General features: G+C 38.4%; 1 protein-coding gene across 1 annotated transcript in view; it reads left to right on the top strand.

Moving 5' to 3' along the window:
- Positions 1-14,708, top strand: part of LOC134293973 (uncharacterized) — a 43,407-nt gene extending 28,699 nt beyond the window's left edge. Inside the window, exon 3 of the mRNA XM_062963355.1 lies at positions 13,016-14,708. Within this exon, the coding sequence (XP_062819425.1) occupies positions 13,016-13,952 (937 nt within the window). The 3' untranslated portion in view covers positions 13,953-14,708. The remainder of the gene's footprint in view (positions 1-13,015) is intronic.
- Positions 14,709-20,075: the final 5,367 nt, after the last annotated feature.

Genomic DNA, 20,075 nt, shown 5'->3' with positions numbered 1-20,075 from the left:
GTTAAAATCAAAATTATTACATTATTACAATATATATAGATAGATATATATTTCCGGCCATTGTTTTATTGCAACCAATATTAATTTCAACACTATTATTAACATTAATAATAATTAATAATACAGTAGAGTCTCACTTATCCAACATAAACGGGCCGGCAGAATGTTGGATAAGTGAATATGTTGGATAATAAGGAGGGATTAAGGAAAAGCCTATTAAACATCAAATTAGGTTATGATTTTACAAATTAAGCACCAAAGCATCATGTTATACAACAAATTTGACAGAAAAAGTAGTTCAATACGCAGTAATGCTTTACTGTATTTACGAATTTAGCACCAAAATATCAGGATATATTGAAAAAATGCCTTGGATAATCCAGAACCTTGGATAAGCGAAGCTTGGATAAGTGAGACTCTACTGTATCATTAAATATTATATTGATATAATTAATCAGTAATTGCTGATTATATAATATTTAATAAATGTTAAAATCAAAATTATTAAATTATTACCATATATATATATCTATATATATATATGTATATCTATATATATACATTTATTTTATATACGGAGATATATATATATATATCTCCGGCCATTGAAAGCGTTTGATAACAAAATATTATTATTGATGTTATTAATAATATTATTACAACCAATATTAATTGTTTTATTGCAACCAATATTAATTTCAACACTATTATTATTAATATGAATAATAATTAATAATCTTAACAATAATTAATTATCTTAATAATAGTGTTAAAATTAATATTGGTTTTAATAAAGAATGCCAACCCGTGCTTGCCTGCCTCCCTGCCCACTTGAAGCCGAAAGGTTAACATAAAATAAAAGCCAGTTTTTTAAAGGCCGCGGATACGGAAACCCTCTCACACTAGCAGAGAATCCCCACAACAAACCAAGCCGATTGTCAGAAGCGGCTTGAGAGAGAACGATCCTGCAACTGGCTTCTGCTGTGAGGGAATTGGCCGTCTACAGAGACGTTCCCCGGGTGTGTTGTGCTGGAGATAGGAGGCTTCTCTCTCTGTCTCCGGTCCCCGCAAGCTTCCCTCTCGGGGATTCGAACCTGCACCCTTGGGGTCAAGCAAACCAACCTTCAGGATGGCAGTCCAGCCGGCGCGAGGGTTTAAACCGTTGCGCCACCGCGGCAGGGGAAGGGGCCGGCGGGTGATTCCCTGGATAAGGAAGGAAGGAGCGAGCGCGGCACTTACGGGCAGCATCAGCGTCGGCGTGAGAGGCTGCTTCGGCGATGCTTCTCCGCCAAGAGGCCAGCTCCGTCTGCTGGCGGCCTGGGTGACGTCACAGCCGCGGCGTCTTCCTCCAGCCAATCCCAGCCCGCCCGCAGGAGGAGGAGGCGGAGCCAAGAGGAAAAGGGAGGGGAGGGAAGAGGGAGGCCTGTAATTAAGGCTCCAATGGCTCTCCCATTAAAAAAGCTAAACTCTGATAGGCTCCGGCTGGGCACGGCCCTTTGAACCCGGGCAGAGGGAGAGCAATCCTCCCATCCCTCACTCCCCTCCCCACACCCAAAAACACCCCACAATCTGTCACAACCACATCTCTCTCTCTCATTGAATAGACTGGGAGTTTATGTCACATTCTTATGTAATATGCATATCTTATAATATAACATATATATTCTTATACAATATGTATATTATAATTAAATGATATATCTATATAATATGTATATATTATAATATATTCATATGTGTGTGTGTGTGTGTGTGTGTATCTGCCCAAGGAGTGCCTAAAGGGTGGCTCACATTCTTATATAATATGCATATCTTATAATATCTATCTATATAAAAGGGTAATGAAATTTCGGCCTAGGACAAAACAACAAAACGACACATCCCAGAAACACTAAACTTGGCAGCACAACCCCTCATCCATGCCTCTACGTTCATACAACAAAAAGAAAAGAAAAATAAAGTCCTAATTAGAGGGAGAGGAATAATTGTTTTTATCCAATTGCTGCCAGTTAGAAGGCTAAGCTCTGCCCACTTGGTCTCCTAGCAACCTACTCAGCCCAGGGGACAGGCAGAGTTAGGCCTCACTTAGGCCTCTTCCCCACTGCCTATAAAATACAGATTATCTGATTTGAACTGGATTATATGGCAGTGTAGACTCAAGGCCCTTCCACACTGCTATATAACCGATTTATAATCTTATATTATCTGCTCAGACACAGACACGACTGGACTTAACGTCAGGGGAAAACGTTGACCCTTTACCTTAACTACCACCAATTCCTCAATACTTTATTTCCCATACCACCATACTTCGCCACAGCAACGCGTGGCCGGGCACAGCTAGTATTATATATAGGAGCCCCGGTGGCGAAGTGTGTTAAAGCACTGAGCTGCTGAACTTGCAGACCGAAAGGTCGCAGGTTCGAATCCAGGGAGCGGAGTGAGTGCCCGCTGTTAGCTCCAGCTCCTGCCAACCTAGCAGTTCGAAAACATGCCAATGTGAGTAGATCAATAGGTACGGCTCCGACGGGAAGGTAAGGGCGCTCCATGCACATGCAAGTGGCCACATGACCTTGGAGGTGTCTACGGACAGCGCCGGCTCTTGGGCTTAGAAATGGAGATGAGCACCAACCCCCAGAGTCAGACATGACTGGACTTAAAGTCAGGGAAAACCTTTACCTATACAATGTATTATAGGGCAGAAGAAGAGGGCCTGCAGCCGGGCGCCAAGGGGAACCTCCTTTGTCCCCTTTCCTGCTCCTTCCAGGGCCCGAAGCCCTGCCTCGGAGAGAAGGGGGGCTGGACAATGGCATTGGCCTGCATGCCTTCGCCCCTTCGGCCCCGGCCCTGCTCCCCTCCCTCCCTCCCTCCCTCCCTCCCTCCCTCGAAAGGAGCCAAGCCCTTTGTCGCTGTCCAGGTGCTGAAAGGCAGCCCCGGCTCTTCCCTCCGCCTCCTTTGGGTGTGTGTGTGTAGGTGTTGTGTTTGAAGAACCTCCTCTTGGCCCAGGAGGAGAAACGATCCCCTAAAGCCGGACTTCCGACAAAACTATGCACAAGGAAGGCCTCCTCCCAGGATAGGAAACGGGTGGACCAATAGATAAGGGCTGGGGAAGGTTGTGCCGCTTAGAATCAGGCTCCTTGGGGAGAGGAAAAAGCGGGATACAAATAAACATGAGAACATTTTAATATTTTAATAATGATGTAATCATTTTAATATTTGATATTTATTAAATAATAATTAATGATCGAGCCAGCAATTAAATAATTAAATAATTAATAAGAATATAATATAGTAGAGTCTCACTTATCCAACATAAACGGGCCAGCACGGAAAAGATAAGGAGAAGCAAAACGGACTGGGCTAAACAATAACAACGCATTGTCATTGTTTGTTATATTAACGTATAGCTTGTTTTTCTCTCTTGATTGAGACCTCAAGTGACTCATAATGGCTTTAATCCGTTATATTTTTTAATAAATTTAGGTTTAATGTGCTGTCGAAGGCTTTCATGGCCGGAGTGACTGGGTTTTGGGGCTGTTTAGCCATGTTCCAGAAGCATTCTCTCCTGACGTTTCACCTGACATAGAATCATAGAATAGTAGAGTTGGAAGAGACCTCATGGGCCATCCAGTCCAACCCTCTGCCAAGAAGCAGGAAATCGCATTCATCTGTGGCAGGCATCCTCAGAGGTTGTGAGGTCTGTTGGAAACTAGGCAAATGGGGTTTATCTATCCATCTATCTATCTATCTAGCTAGCTAGCTATCTGTGGAATGATGTCCAGGGTGGGAGAAATAAATCTTGTTTCTTTGAGTGTTGCATGTTGCCATTGGGCACCTTGATTAGCACTGAATGGCCTTGCAGCTTCAAAACCTGGCTGCTTCCTACCTGGGTGGATCCTTTGTTGGGAGGTGATAGCTGGCCCTGATTGATTCATGTCTGGAATTCCTGTTTTCTGAGGGCCAGCTAACACATCCCAACAAAGGATTCCCTCAGACAGGAAGCAGCGTGTATGTATGTATATGTGTGTATATATGTATACAGTAGAGTCCCACTTATCCAAGCTAAACAGCCCCCGCAGAACCTTGGATAAGCGAATATCTTGGATAATAAGGAGGGATTAAGAAAAATCCTATTAAACATCAAATAGGTTATGGTTTTACAAATTAATAAGCACAAAACATCATGTTATACAACACATTTGACAGAAAAAGTAGTTCAATACGCAGTAATGTTATGTTGTAATTACAGTAGAGTCTCACGTATACAAGCTAAACGGGCCGACAGAACCTTGGATAAGCGAATATCTTGGATAGTAAGGAGGGATTAAGGAAAAGCCTATTAAACATCAAATTAGGTTATGATTTTATAAATTAAGCACCAAAGCATCATGTTATACAACAAATTTGACAGAAAAAGCAGTTCAATACGCAGTAATGCTATGTAGTAATTACTGTATTTACGAATTTAGCACCAAAATATCACGATGTAATGTGTTGGATAATCCAGAACCTTGGATAAGTGAGTGTTGGATAAGTGAGACTCTACTGTATTGGAAACATTGACTACAAAAATGCTTTGGATAATCCAGACCTTGGATAAGCGAGTCTTGAATAGGTGAGACTCTGCTGTATGTATATGCATATAGCCATCTTGATTAGCATTAAATGGCCCTGCAGCTTTAAAGCCTGGCTGCTTTTTGTCTGAGGGAATCCTTTTGTTGGGATGTGGGTCCACAGAAAACAGAGGAATTCCAGACATGAACCAATCAGGGCCAGCCAACACTTCCGAACAAAGGAGTCCCTCTGGCAGGAAGCAGCCAGGCTTTGAAGCTGCACGGCCATTTAATGCTAATCAGGGTGGTTTTGTTTTTTGCAGTTTTAGCGCCTGTCTTTGGGCTCCCGATGTGGGGGGTTTTATCATAGTCCCTCCTGTCTCTGCTCTGGGGCTGCAAAGTGAGGAAAGAAAAGGGGGCTTGGGCTGCTTTCCTTCCTTCCTTTCTTTTTCTTTTCTTTTCTTCCCTCCCTTCCTCCCAGGTTCCCAGGGCCTCCAAAGCAGCGGGGTCCCCCTCCACCCCTCCCTCCCTTTCTCTCTCCTCTTTCCCATCCATCCATCAAACCCCAGACAGACACACACACACACACACACAGAGGCCAAGTTCATGAGCAACCAGCCCCCCCCCAGATACCTCTGCTTTCTCGTTCATATATATATATATATGTGTGTGTGTGTGTGTGTATATATGTGTGTGTATATTATATATATTCCAATAATTCACTATATTACATATTTTCCAATATTACATATATCATATATTTTACATGTAATATCTATACTATATATTGTATCGTGTCAGTTGCGACTCGAGAACATATTGCAAGTGGCCTCTGGTGTGAGAGAATTGGCCATCTACAAGGGATGTGTTACCATCCTGTCTGGGAGGCTTCTCTCCTGTCGCCGCAAGCTAGAGCTGACAGATGGGAGCTCACCCCGTCTGGTGGATTCGAACCGGCAACCTTCAGGTCAGCAACCCAAGCTTCAGGTCAGCAGTCCAGCCAGCACAAGGATTTAACCCATTGCGCCACCAGGGCTCCACTGTATTGTGTTTTGTGTGTGTGTGTGTGTGTGTGTGTGTGTGTGTATATATATATATATATATAGAGAGAGAGAGAGAGAGAGAGAATTATATTACAGTAGAGTCTCACTTATCCAACGTTCTGGATTATCCACTTTCACAGTACACAAACAACCAAATGCATACTCAACATAAAGACAACCATACAACAGACATTCAATACCACCACTACCTCAACCATTTCTCACCAACACCACCAGACAATGCCACAGCAATGCGTGGCCGGGTACAGCTAGTAGTATTATATTACAGTAGAGTCTCACTTATCCAACGTTCTGGATTATCCAACGCATTTTTGTAGTCAGTGTTTTCAAAATATCGTGATATTTTGGTGCTAAATTCGTAAATACAGTAATTACTACATAGCATTACTGTGTATTGAACTACTTTTTCTGTCAAATTTGTTGTATAAAATGATGTTTTGGTGCTTAATTTGTAAAATCATAACCTAATTTGATGTTTAATAGGCTTTTCCTTAATCCCTCCTTATTATCCAACATATTCACTTATCCAACGTTCTGTCAGCCCGTTTATGTTGGATAAGTGAGACTCTACTGTGTGTGTGTGTGTGTGTGTGTGTGTATATAATATTGTATTATATTATATATTATATTATATATTATAGATAGAATCCTGAAGAATCAAGCCTTGTTGTGAAAGTGTAAGTCAGAAGTGTCGTGCCAAGAATGGCCAAGGAAGGAGAAGGGTTGGGGATGATTAGGATGATTGTGACATATTGTTAGGATGATTGTGTTATTTTATTATGACACAGCAAACAAGATAGATATGCTGGATTTCATATCACAAAATTACAATCGAACACTTGCCAAGTGTCTAGGACTGTGTGATGTATTTTCGGATGATGCGTGCAGATCCCAGTAGGGTGGCCTTTTGCAGTTGGCAGATCGTATTATTATTATTATTATTATTATTATTATTATTATTATTATTATTATTATTATTACTATTATGGCATCAGCAAAGTAAGACATGGAAGAGTATTATTATTATGGCGTCAGCAAAGTAATACCTAGAAGAGTTTATTGTTATGATGTCACCAAATTAATACATAGAAGAGTATTATTATTATTATTATTATGACATCAGCAAAGTAATACCTAGAAGAGTTTATTGTTATGATGTCACCAAATTAATACATAGAAGAGTATTATTATTATTATTATTATTATGACATCAGCAAAGTAATACATAGAAGAGTTTATTGTTATGATGTCACCAAATTAATACATAGAAGAGTATTATTATTATTATTATTATTATGACATCAGCAAAGTAATACATAGAAGAGTTTATTGTTATGATGTCACCAAATTAATACATGGAAGAGTATTATTATTAATATTATTATGACATCAGCAAAGTAATACATAGAAGAGTTTATTGTTATGATGTCACCAAATTAATACATAGAAGAGTATTATTATTATTATTATTATTATTATTATTATGACATCAGCAAAGTAATACATAGAAGAGTTTATTGTTATGATGTCACCAAATTAATACATAGAAGAGTATTATTATTATTATTATTATGACATCAGCAAAGTAATACCTAGAAGAGTTTATTGTTATGATGTCACCAAATTAATACATGGAAGAGTGTTATTATTATTATTATTATTATTATTATTATTATTATTATTATGACATCAGCAAAGTAATACATAGAAGAGTTTATTGTTATGATGTCACCAAATTAATACATAGAAGAGTATTATTATTATTATTATTATGACATCAGCAAAGTAATACATAGAAGAGTTTATTGTTATGATGTCACCAAATTAATACATAGAAGAGTATTATTATTATTATTATTATTATTATTATTATTATTATTACATCAGCAAAGTAATACCTAGAAGAGTTTATTGTTATGATGTCACCAAATTAATACATAGAAGAGTATTATTATTATTATTATTATTATTATTATTATTATTATGACATCAGCAAAGTAATACATGGAAGAGTTTATTGTTATGATGTCACCAAATTAATACATGGAAGAGTGTTGTTGTTATTATTATTATTATTATTATTATTATTATTATTATTATTATTATGACATCAGCAAAGTAATACCTAGAAGAGTTTATTGTTATGATGTCACCAAATTAATACATGGAAGAGTGTTATTATTATTATTATTATTATTATTATTATGACATCAGCAAAGTAATACATAGAAGAGTTTATTGTTATGATGTCACCAAATTAATACATGGAAGAGTGTTGTTATTATTATTATTATTATTATTATTATGACATCAGCAAAGTAATACATAGAAGAGTTTATTGTTATGATGTCACCAAATTAATACATGGAAGAGTGTTGTTATTATTATTATTATTATTATTATTATTATTATGGCGTCAGCAAAGTAAGACATGGAAGAGTATTATTATTATGGCGTCAGCAAAGTAAGACGTGGAAGAGTATTATTATTTTTATGACATCAGCAAAGTAATACATGGAAGAGTTTATTGTTATGATGTCACCAAATTAATACATGGAAGAGTGTTGTTATTAGTGTTGTTGTTCCTTTGAGATGAAGGTGCCAAGCCCCCTTGGGCCTTCCCCGGCTCCCTCGGGCTCCTCGGGCGCCTTTCTCCGCTCTCTCCCCGCTTCCTTTCCTTTCTTTCCCCTTGGAAACCCAAGCGCCCGGGCCCTGGACGTGCTTCGCAGCTCAACGACGGATGGCGTCCCCGCCTTTTGTCCCCTCGGAGGCTCTTTGGGGGCCCCTTCCAGAAAAGAGGCTCCTTCCTCCCGGGCCTTCTCTGCCTGCCTATCTCTCCAAACACACGCAAGACCCAGAGGAGGGAGCCAACCTGGTCCCCAGGCTGGGACCAAGGCTGTAGCCAAGGATTTCAGGTTTCTTAAAAAAACTCATGATTTTTAACTGCTTAACCAAATCCCCACGACTGTCCACTGAAGTTTATCTGTCTCGAGTGTCCACTGAAGTTTATCCATGGAGCCTGGTCTCTAAGTAATTTTGCGTTATGGAACTACTCTTCATAAGTCGCTAAAAAATTTTCAACACCCCCCCTCTCTGAATTTTTTTCTGACTATGGAATTTATGTGGATATGTTATATGCTTTTGTTAATTTATTATAATTTTCCCAGATTAATTCACTTGAAGAAGACCTAGTCGAAACCGGTCGTGATCTACTGTGATCTACTTGCTCTTCAGCTCAACTAACTGATTGAATAAGTGAACAATTATATATACAGTAGAGTCTCACTTATCCAACACTCGCTTATCCAACGTTCTGGATTATCCAACGCATTTTTGTAGTCAAGGTTTTCAATATATCGTGATATTTTGGTGCTAAATTCATAAATACAGTAATTACTACATAGCATTACTGCGTATTGAACTACAGTAGAGTCTCACTTATCCAATACTTACATATCCAACGTTCTGGATTATCCAACGCATTTTTGTAGTCAATGTTTTCAATATATTATGATATTTTGGTGCTAAATTCATAAATACAGTAATTACTACATAGCATTACTGCGTATTGAATTACTTTTTCTGCCAAATTTGTTGTCTAACATGATGTTTTGGTGCTTCATTTGTAAAATCATAACCTAATTGATGTTAATAGGCTTTTCCTTAATCCCTCCTTATTATCCAAGATATTCGCTTATCCAAGCTTCTGCCGGCAGTTTAGCTTGGATAAGTGAGACTCTACTGTACATGTAATATTGATCATAACATTGTAATACAATATTATATTTAGAATAATACAAAATACAGTAGAGTCTCACTTATCCAACGTTCTGGATTATCCAACGCATTTTTGTTGGATAAGTGAGACTCTACTGTAATAATATAATAGGGTTGTTGTATGGCTTTCGGGCTGTGTGGCCATGTTCCAGAAGTATTCTCTCCTGACGTTTCGCCCACATCTATGGCAGGCATCCTCAGAGGTTGTGAGGTATGGATAAACTAAGTAAGGGAAGGAAAGAATATATATCTGTGGAGAGTCCAGGGTGTGGCCAGAGTCCTTTGTCACTGGGAAGCCAGCATTAATGTTTCAGTTAATCGCCCTAATTAGCATTGGAAAGGTTTTTGTCTCTTGTCTGGGGGTATATACAAAATAATAATATAATAATTATAGAGTCTCACTTATCCAACATAAACGACCGGTAGAACGTTGGATAAGCGAATATGTTGGATAATAAGGAGGGATTAAGGAAAAGCCTATTAAACATCAAATTAGGTTATGATTTTACAAATTAAGCACCAAAACATCATGTTATACAACACATTAGACAGAAAAAGTAGTTCAACACGTAGTAATGCTATGTAGTAATTACGAATTTAGCACCAAAATATCACGATGTATTGAAAACATTGACTACAAAAATGCGTCGGATAATCCAGAACATTGGATAAGTGAGACTCTACTGTATTATATTGTTCTAAAATGTTGGAATTTTAAACATGTTTGCTAATTGCTACTACTGTATATTGGTTTCTTGTTTTTTGTATTATAATATAGTAATAATAATAATTTTATTTTTATACCCCACCCCATCTCCCGGAAGGGACTCGGGGCGGCTTACATGGGGCCAAGCCCGAACATCAACAATATAAAAACAAAGCAATAAAACAAATGAATCAACAACAACAATAAAGCAGTAAAACAGGTCATAAAATCACATACAAATATAATGATAAAATCTAGGGTTGGCTCCAAAATATACTGGGCCAAAAGTGCAATTATATCAGTATCAAGGGGGGGGGGGGTATGTATATGCAGGGCTGTAGCCAGAAAAAAAATTCGGGGTTTTGAAATTTGGGGGGGGGGTGAAGCTCTAACCCCCCCCCCCCCCCTTTCCGGCTACAGACCAGTTAATATCTGCTTGAGATAGTGCCTGGAGGGACTCTTAATGTTTTGCGTCTCATAGACTTAGCATGGGGATTTGGTTAACCAGTTAAAATTCATGAGTAAACCAGGTTTTTTTTTTAACCTGAAAAAGTTTTGTTGTTGTTGTTGTTGACTTTGAGGCAGGTCTCTCAGGCTCCCAGAAATAACAACAACAACAACAACAATGTAATAATAGTAATGATAACAATCATAACAATACAATATAATGTAATAATGATATAATAATAACTATAAAATCTAATAATTAATATAACAATAATATAGAAGCTCCAGGTGGCACAGTGTGTTAAAGCACTGAGCTGCTGAACTTGCAGACCGAAAGGTCCCAGGTTCAAATCCCGGGAGCGGAATGAGCGACCGCTGTTAGCTCCAGCTCCTGCCAACCTAGCAGTTCGAAAACATGCCAATGTGAGTAGATCAATAGGTACCGCTCCGGCGGGAAGGTAACGGCGTTCCATGCAGTCATGCCAATGGCCACATGACCTTGGAGGTGTCTACGGACAACGCCGGCTCTTCGGCTTAGAAATGGAGATGAGCACCAACCCCCAGAGTCGGTCACGACTGGACTGAACGTCAGGGGAAAATCTTTACCTACCTAACAATAATATAATAACTAATGTAACATTGTGTCACCCGATTATTGTTCCTGGGTTATAAATGTCACTTCCTAATTGGCTCTATCAGAAAAGCATGGAAAAAAGTTTATTAAACTGAAAAAAAAAAACCTTTTTGGTTTTTTTTTTGGGGGGGGGGACATCCTGCCTATCGTTTTGCTATCGTTTTTCAATGAATATCTCAATTCGAGATAGTTTTTTGGCAAGTTTCTTCAGAAGAACAACTACTTTCAAAGTGCTTCCCGCACAGTTAAACAAGAAATAAGGCTTTCAAACCAGGAACAGATTTTTTTCTAATGTTGTTACATATCGGTAGTCTTATAATAGCAATAATATATTAATAATATAATAATATATAACAATGTAATATAATTATAACAATATAATTATTATAACAACAATATTTTATAAGTAATATAATATAATAATAAAAATATAATTTAATTGCGTTGTTAAGTGTATTATTAATGTATATGTATAGTTCAAATTCCATTAAAGCCTTCTTCAGTCGCTGCCCCCAGTTCCTTCAAGTTCAAGCCAGTCCCTTCAAGGATACCATATATATATTGTGTGTGTGTGTGTATTATACCTACAAAAATACGGGTTTCTGCAACCAGGAATTACCAATTACCTTGTAACTGTTATATTAGCCATTGCGAAATATAGTGGTTTGAAATTGGATCCCTCCTTATAAGACATTGGTAGATTATATATATATATATGTATGTATACACACACACACTCATATACAGAGAAATGCACACGCAGACACATGTATAGTTTTAATTCGCTTATTGGAGCCCCCCGGTGGTGCAGTGGGTGCTGGCAGAACTGATGATGAGCGCGGGTGAGCTCCCTCTGTCAGCTCCAGCTCCGTGCGGGGACATGAGAGAAGCCTCCCTCCCACAAGCATAAAAAACATCCGGGCAACGTCCTTGCAGACGGCCAATTCTCTCACACCAGAAGCGAGAGAGAGGAGGAGCACAGGCCCTGCCCGAGTTTACACGCGACTCCTAGTGAAAAACCACGGGGCTGGGACAATTAAATTATTATTATTATTATTATTATTATTATTATTATTATTATTATTATTATTATTAATAATAATAATAATTGTATGACACAGCAAACAAGATAGATATGCTGGATTTCGTATCACAAAATCACAAGTCGAACACTTCCCAAGTGTCTAGGACTGTGTGATGTATTTTCGGATGATGCGTGCAGATCCCAGTAGGGTGGCCTTTTGCAGTTTTATTGCACATTATTATTATTATTATTATTATTATTATTATTATTATTATTATTATTATTATTATTTACCTTACTAATACCCCGCCTTTCTCCACCTCAAAGGGGGACTCCAGGCGGCTTACAAGTGGCATTTTTCTAATGCCCAAGTTAAACATAAATTAAATGAGATGAAAATTAAAAATGATCGCAACCAAAACAGCAAAATATAAATACAACCCAATGTTAATCACACACTGACGCTTTCCCTCCAGTCCTTGTTTCCACAACCAGCCACGTTTCCCAAAAATCCCATTCTCACAGGGACAGAAAGGGAGTGGGGGGGGGGGAGATCTTCCCAAGGGGGACACAGGCAGCCAAGGGAACCCCCCGGGGCGTGGACCCTTCCCTATACCACCCAAAGCTATAGACAGAGATACAGTTGAAGGGATAAATGGAAAACATGCACCAGTTCCGACTTAGAAACAAGTGCGACTTAAGTACAAAATTGACGGAACCGATCTTGTTGGGAACTTGGGGTCAATGTGACGCCCCTGCAGGAACAGCAGAACTTCCAAATCCCCTCAAGATGGGAAAGCAAAGCCTTACCTTCTCCTCCTCATTCTCCTTCTTCTCTTTTCCTCCTCTTCTTCTCTTCCTTCTTCTCCTTCTCCTCCTCCTCCTCCTGCTGCTCCTTTTCTTCTCCTCATTCTCCTTCTTCTCTTCCTTCTCCTCCTTCTCCTCCTCCTCTTTTTCCTCCTCCATTTCTTCTCCTCATTCTCCTTCTTCTCTTCTTTCTCCTCCTCCTCATTTTCTTCTCCTTCTCATTCTCTTTCTTCTCTTCCTTCTCCTTCTCTTCCTCCTCCTTCTCTTCCTTCTCCTCCTTCTCCTCCTCTTTTTCCCCCTCCTCGTCACTCTCCTTCTTCTCTTCCTTCTCCTCCTCCTTTTCTCCTCCTCCTTTCTCCTTCTTCTCTTCCTTCTCCTCTTTTTCCTCCTCCTTTTCTTCTCCTCCTCATTCTCCTTCTTCTCTTCCTTCTCTTCCTTCTCCTCTTTTTCCTCCTCCTTTTCTTCTCCTCATTCTCTTTCTTCTCTTCCTTCTCCTCTTTTTCCTCCTCCTTTTCTTCTCCTCCTCATTCTCCTTCTTCTCTTCCTTCTCTTCCTTCTCCTCTTTTTCCTCCTCCTTTTCTTCTCCTCATTCTCTTTCTTCTCTTCCTTCTCCTCTTTTTCCTCCTCCTTTTCTTCTCCTCCTCATTCTCCTTCTTCTCTTCCTTCTCTTCCTTCTCCTCTTTTTCCTCCTCCATTTCTTCTCCTCATTCTCCTCCTTCTCTTCCTTCTCCTCTTTTTCCTCCTTTTCTTCTCCTCATTCTCCTTCTTCTCTTCCTTGTCCTTCTCTTCCTTCTCCTCCTTCTCTTTCTCCTCTTTCTCTCTCTCTCTCTCTCTGCCTGCCTCTTCCTCTTCCCTCTCTCCTTCCCTCCCTCCTTCTTTCCCTAGGACCCCACCTCGAAAAGGGGGGGGGGCATTGGGGGCCTGGGAGCAGCAGCCCTGAAGCGGGGACCCCCCCTCCCTTCCCCTCCCTCGCCTCCTCAGCTCCACTCCAGGCTCACTCCTTCTCCTGCCTCTTCCTTGGGGTCTGGGCCACAAACTCTTGTCCATCGAGAGCCACCTCAGCCTTATGGTTGCCCCCAAAGGGGCTTGAATCCATGGACCCCCCCCCTCCCCGCAATACAGCGTTTTTGCCACATTGTGGTCGCAGCTCTTCTCCCTCTCTTATAGTTTTCCTTCAACCTTTCTTCCTTTCTTTTTCTTGCATATCTTCCCTCTCTTATTTCTTTCCTCCCTTCTTTTCTTCCTCTCTTCTTTCCTTCTTTCCTCCCCCTCGCGTTTCTCCCTTTTCTTCCCTCCTTCCTTTCGTATTTCTTTCCTTCCTCCCTTCCTCTGGTATTTCTTTCCTCCCTCCTTCCTCCCTCTCTCATTTCTTTCCTTCAATCTTCTTTCCTTCCTTCTTCTGGTATTTCTTTCCTCTCTTTTTTTCCTTCTTCCCTCCCTTCCTTCCTTTCTCCCGTATTTCTTTCTTTCTTTCCTTCTTTCCCTCCTTCTTTTCCCTTTTCCTCCATCTCTTATTCTTCCTTTTTTTCTTCCATCCCTCCTTTGATTTCTTTCCTCCCTTCTTTTCTTCCTTTTTCCTTTCCTTCCTTCCACTAGCATTTCTTTCCTCCCTTCTTTTCTTCCTTTTTCCTTTCTTTCTTTCCACTAGTATTTCTTTCCTCCCTTCTTTTCTTCCTTTTTCCTTTCCTTCCTTCCACTAGTATTTCTTTCCTCCCTTCTTTTCTTCCTTTTTGTTTCCTTCCTTCCACTAGTATTTCTTTCCTCCCTTCTTTTCTTCCTTTTTCCTTTCCTTCCTTCCACTAGTATTTCTTTCCTCCCTTCTTTTCTTCCTTTTTCCTTTCCTTCCTTCCACTAGTATTTCTTTCCTCCCTTCTTTTCTTCCTTTTTGTTTCCTTCCTTCCACTAGTATTTCTTTCCTCCCTTCTTTTCTTCCTTTTTCCTTTCCTTCCTTCCACTAGTATTTCTTTCCTCCCTTCTTTTCTTCCTTTTTCCTTTCCTTCCTTCCACTAGTATTTCTTTCCTCCCTTCTTTTCTTCCTTTTTGTTTCCTTCCTTCCACTAGTATTTCTTTCCTCCCTTCTTTTCTTCCTTTTTCCTTTCCTTCCTTCCACTAGTATTTCTTTCCTCCCTTCTTTTCTTCCTTTTTCCTTTCCTTCCTTCCACTAGTATTTCTTTCCTCCCTTCTTTTCTTCCTTTTTGTTTCCTTCCTTCCACTAGTATTTCTTTCCTCCCTTCTTTTCTTCCTTTTTCCTTTCTTTCTTTCCACTAGCATTTCTTTCCTCCCTTTTTTTCTTCTTTTCCTTCCTTGCACTAGTATTTCCTTCCTCCCTTCTTTTCTTCCTCTCTTCTTTCCTTCTTTCCTCCCCCTCGCGTTTCTCCCTTTTCTTCCCTCCTTCCTTTCGTATTTCTTTCCTTCCTCCCTTCCTCTGGTATTTCTTTCCTCCCTCCTTCCTCCCTCTCTCATTTCTTTCCTTCAATCTTCTTTCCTTCCTTCTTCTGGTATTTCTTTCCTCTCTTTTTTTCCTTCTTCCCTCCCTTCCTTCCTTTCTCCCGTATTTCTTTCTTTCTTTCCTTCTTTCCCTCCTTCTTTTCCCTTTTCCTCCATCTCTTATTCTTCCTTTTTTTCTTCCATCCCTCCTTTGATTTCTTTCCTCCCTTCTTTTCTTCCTTTTTCCTTTCCTTCCTTCCACTAGCATTTCTTTCCTCCCTTCTTTTCTTCCTTTTTCCTTTCTTTCTTTCCACTAGTATTTCTTTCCTCCCTTCTTTTCTTCCTTTTTCCTTTCCTTCCTTCCACTAGTATTTCTTTCCTCCCTTCTTTTCTTCCTTTTTGTTTCCTTCCTTCCACTAGTATTTCTTTCCTCCCTTCTTTTCTTCCTTTTTCCTTTCCTTCCTTCCACTAGTATTTCTTTCCTCCCTTCTTTTCTTCCTTTTTCCTTTCCTTCCTTCCACTAGTATTTCTTTCCTCCCTTCTTTTCTTCCTTTTTGTTTCCTTCCTTCCACTAGTATTTCTTTCCTCCCTTCTTTTCTTCCTTTTTCCTTTCCTTCCTTCCACTAGTATTTCTTTCCTCCCTTCTTTTCTTCCTTTTTCCTTTCCTTCCTTCCACTAGTATTTCTTTCCTCCCTTCTTTTCTTCCTTTTTGTTTCCTTCCTTCCACTAGTATTTCTTTCCTCCCTTCTTTTCTTCCTTTTTCCTTTCCTTCCTTCCACTAGTATTTCTTTCCTCCCTTCTTTTCTTCCTTTTTCCTTTCCTTCCTTCCACTAGTATTTCCTCCCTCCCTTCTTTTCTTCCTTTTTCCTTTCCTTCCTTCCACTAGCATTTCTTTCCTCCCTTCTTTTCTTCCTTTTTCCTTTCCTTCCTTCCACTAGCATTTCTTTCCTCCCTTCTTTTCTTCCTTTTTCCTTTCCTTCCTTCCACTAGCATTTCTTTCCTCCCTTTTTTTCTTCTTTTCCTTCCTTGCACTAGTATTTCCTTCCTCCCTTCTTTTCTTCCTTTCCTTCTCCATTTCTTTCCTCCCTTCCTTCTTCCCTCCTTCCTTTTTTTCCTTCCTGTATTTCTTTCCTCCTTTCCTCCCTCCCTCCCTATTTCTTCCTTCCTTCTTTCCATTCCCGGAAAGGGAACTACAGTACATTGTAACACCAAATATAATAATAATAATAATAATAATAATAATAATAATAATAATAATAATAATAATAATGATGACCCTATGAAATCCAGCATATCTATCTTGTTTGCTGTGTCATAATAAAATAATAATAATAATAATAATAATAATAATAATAACAATCATTATCATCATCAATGCACACAATACAACTTGTACTCTCGATTCGCTTCTGACACGATAAATAAAATAATCAATGCAAAAAAATTCACGTATTTTTAATATCAAATTATTATTATTAAATGTTCAATAAATAATCATAATAAATGGGAACAATGTTTTAGCAAGAAATATGACAACAACGACAATAACAACGACAACAATGTGTGGTGGAAGGCTTTCGTGGCCGGCTCACCTCATCACACCAGAGTATGAATCCGCTTTAAATCCTGTTTCTGCCTCCTGCAGAATTCTGGGATTTGTAGTTTGGTGAGGTCCAGGCCATGCCTGGCCGAGCTGTTTAAAGGCCCCTCCCTAAAGTAGATTTAAAGTGGATCCAAGTTCTGGTGTGATGAGGGTTGCTGTGAGTTTTCCGGACTGTATGGACGTGTTCCTGAAGCATTCAGGCGAAACGTCAGGAGAGAATGCTTCTGGAACATGGCCAATCAGCGCCGGAAAACTCACAGCGACCCATCAAGTAGAAGAATAAGCAAAGCATTCAGTGAAAGGGAGCCCCAATATTATTACTACTAGTGATACTAGTAGTGTAGGTGTAGTAATAAAAAAGGCACTAAAAATGAGTTTCGAATCCATGGCACAAAGAGACAACTGCTTTTCAATGGTGGCTTTATTTTGCATTGTACTGTGTGTTTATTTTGTGCTTTGTTTTAGGCACCTTGTGCCATATGGGTAGAAAGGAGGGGTCAAAAGAAAACAAATACAATAAAGCAAAACGAATAAAATAAAATAAATGTTCTACATCTGAGTTGCTGTGAGTTTTCCGGGCTGTCTCTGACCATGTTCCAGAAGCATTCTCTCCTGACGTTTCGGCCACATCTATGGCAGGCATCCTCAGAAGTTGTGAGGTTTATCTATCTATCATCCGTGGAATTATGTCCAGAGTGGGAGAAAGAACTCTTGTCTGAAAACTATCTACAGACCCACTAAGAAAACCAACAATCTGATTGCCAGTATTAAAAAAAAAAATCTGAAACCCGGACAGTAAATTAACAGCAACACCCTGGAAAGAGGGGGATTCCAGACAGGAGACAATCAGGGCCAGCTAACACCTCCCAACAAAGGATTCCCTCAGGCAGGAAGCAGCCAGGCGTTGAAGCTGCCAGGCTATTTAATATATTTAACTCTCAGTGAGTTTCCCTAAATAGTGGGAGTTTTACGTTTGTATTTTTGTATTTGTGATTATTAGTACTTATTATTATTATTACACATACAACATCACATGGCATCACATGGAGTTAGAAAGATCGGGTGGAAATAAGATAATTATTAATAATTAATAGTAATAATAGGTAATAATAATAGTAGCATTTACAAACATTAATATAATTAACTAATAATGTAATTAATAAGTAATAACAATACATACAAATCACATGGAGAGAGAAAGGCCAGAAATAAAATTATTATTATTATTATTATTATTATTATTATTATTATTATTATTATTACACATACAAAATCACATGGCATCATATGGAGGGAGAAAGGCCAGGTGGAAATATTATTAATAATTAATAGTAATAATAGGTAATAATAATAGTAGCATTTATAAGCATTAATATAATTAATTAATAATGTAATTAATAAATAATAACAATACATACAAATCACATGGAGGGAGAAAGGCCTGGTAGAAATAAATTTTTTACTACTATTATTATTATACATACAAAATCATATGACATCACATGGAGGGAAAAAGGTCGGGTGGAAATAAGGTTATTATTAATAATTAATAGTAATAATAGGTAATAATAATAGTAGCATTTACAAACATTAATATAATTAATTAATAATGTAATTAATAAGTAATAACAATACATACAAATCACATGGAGGGAGACAGGCCGGGTAGAAATAAAATTATTATGATTATGATTATGATTATTACAGTAGAGTCCCGCTTATCCAATCTTCACTTATCCAACATTCTGTATTATCCAACGCAGTCAGCTTTTTAGTAGTCAGTGTTTTTGTAGCAAATGTTGCGACATTTTGGTGCTAAATGTGTAAATACAGTAATTACTACATAACATTACCGTGTATTGAACTGCTTTTTCTGTCAAGTTGTTGTAAAACATGATGTTTTGATACTTAATTTGTAAAATCATAAAGTAATTTGACGTTTAATAGGCTTTTCCTTAATTCCTCATTATCCAACATTTTCACTTCTCCAACATTCTGCTGGCCTGTTTATGTTAAATAAGTGAGACTCTACTGTATTACACATACAAAATCACATGGCATCACATGGAGGGAGAAAGGTCGGGTGGAAATAAGATTATTATCACTCTGACCAGGAGGTCATGAGTTCGAGGCCCGCTCGGAGCCTATGTTTGTCTTGTCTTTGTTCTATGTTAAAAGGCATTAAATGTTTGCCTTATATGTGTAATGTGATCCGCCCTGAGTCCCCTTCAGGGTGAGAAGGGCGGAATATAAATGCTATAAATAAATAAATAAAATATTATTAATAATTAATAGTAATAATAGGTAATAATAATAGTAGCATTTACAAACATTAATATAATTAATTAATAATGTAATTAATAAGTAATAACAAATCACATGGTGGGAGAAAGGCTGGATAGAAATACAATTATTATTATTATTATTATTATTATTATTATTATTATTATTATTATTATTAATTGTCTAATGATAGTGGTCTTTCGTGGCAGATTTCCAGACCTGTTCAAAAACGAGACTGTTTTGGGGGTCTTTTCTGCTTGACTCGATCCACTGTGGGTTTCTGGACTCTGCAGATGAGGGTGTGCAAGGATTTCCACCAAGAGTGGAAATATGTTCCCTCCTGCAAGTTACATTTCCAATATTTGTTTTTAGTATTTTTGTACATAATTCCTATTTTTTTTTGGTGTGATATACCATCGATGGAACATCTTAATCCAATTTTCCTGAAATTCTAAGACATATGTATATTTTAACTTTCTTTTCCAGATCTTTTTCCATTCTTCAAATTTGATTGGGCATTCTTCGCCCATTTTATCGCACAATTCTTAACTGTTTCCGGCTCTGTGGACCACTCCAGCAGTATTTTGTAAATCTTAGTGATTTCTTTTCTATCATTTTGCATTAACTTATTCCAAAAGTTTTCTTTCTCATTAAAGCCCAGTACTTTATCTTTACCGAATTGTTCTTTTATTTGGGCATATTGGAACCATGATATTTTATCATACTTTTGTTTTATTTCTTCTTGGGATT

Source organism: Anolis carolinensis, unplaced genomic scaffold (genome assembly GCF_035594765.1).
Source record: "Anolis carolinensis isolate JA03-04 unplaced genomic scaffold, rAnoCar3.1.pri scaffold_11, whole genome shotgun sequence".
Taxonomy (NCBI): Eukaryota; Metazoa; Chordata; class Lepidosauria; order Squamata; family Dactyloidae; genus Anolis; species Anolis carolinensis.
Note: the sequence above shows the minus strand (reverse complement) of the source record. Positions and strands in the feature narration are given on the sequence as shown.